Source organism: Buceros rhinoceros, unplaced genomic scaffold (assembly GCF_000710305.1).
Source record: "Buceros rhinoceros silvestris isolate BGI_N320 unplaced genomic scaffold, ASM71030v1 scaffold33433, whole genome shotgun sequence".
Taxonomy (NCBI): Eukaryota; Metazoa; Chordata; class Aves; order Bucerotiformes; family Bucerotidae; genus Buceros; species Buceros rhinoceros.
Window position 1 is genome coordinate 1 of NW_010403572.1, and position 438 is coordinate 438.

At 61.2% G+C, this 438-nt stretch overlaps 1 protein-coding gene across 1 annotated transcript in view; it reads left to right on the forward strand.

Moving 5' to 3' along the window:
• Positions 1–4: 4 nt before the first annotated feature.
• The window catches only part of MTG1 (mitochondrial ribosome-associated GTPase 1), a gene marked incomplete at its 5' end in the record, with an annotated part of 2,383 nt that continues 1,949 nt past the window's right edge, over positions 5–438 (forward strand). The window contains 2 exons of the mRNA XM_010133065.1: positions 5–91; positions 351–407. Coding sequence (XP_010131367.1) covers positions 5–91; positions 351–407 — 144 coding nt within the window. The remainder of the gene's footprint in view (positions 92–350; positions 408–438) is intronic.

The window sequence follows — 438 nt, forward strand, 5'->3', positions numbered from 1 at the left end:
GCCCTTCCAGACAGTCTTGGAGCACCTCAAGCAGCAGGGATGCTCACACGTTGTCTTCACCGACTGCCAGCGCGATGCCAACATCAAGAAGGTAATGGGCTAGCTGCCACGTGGCCAGACCTGCTCCTTGCTGCGAGCCGCGGGGGGCCACGCACAATCTGCAGAGCCATGGAGAGGCCTCAGCGCCCCGCTGTAAGGACGTGATGCTGACTGCTCCAGAGTGATCCTGATTTCCAGCTCACCTCAGGCACCCCGTCGTCTGGCCCCCGTTTTGCACATCCTCCTGGTGCAGTGAACTCTAGCCTGGACGCAGAGCCACCTTTGCAGCCACTCTCTGTGTTTCTCTCCAGATTGTTCCCCTGGTTGCCAAGCTGGTGGACAGCAGCCCGCGCTACCACAGGGCTGAGGTGAGACGTGGCAGCCGGATGGGCAGTGCAA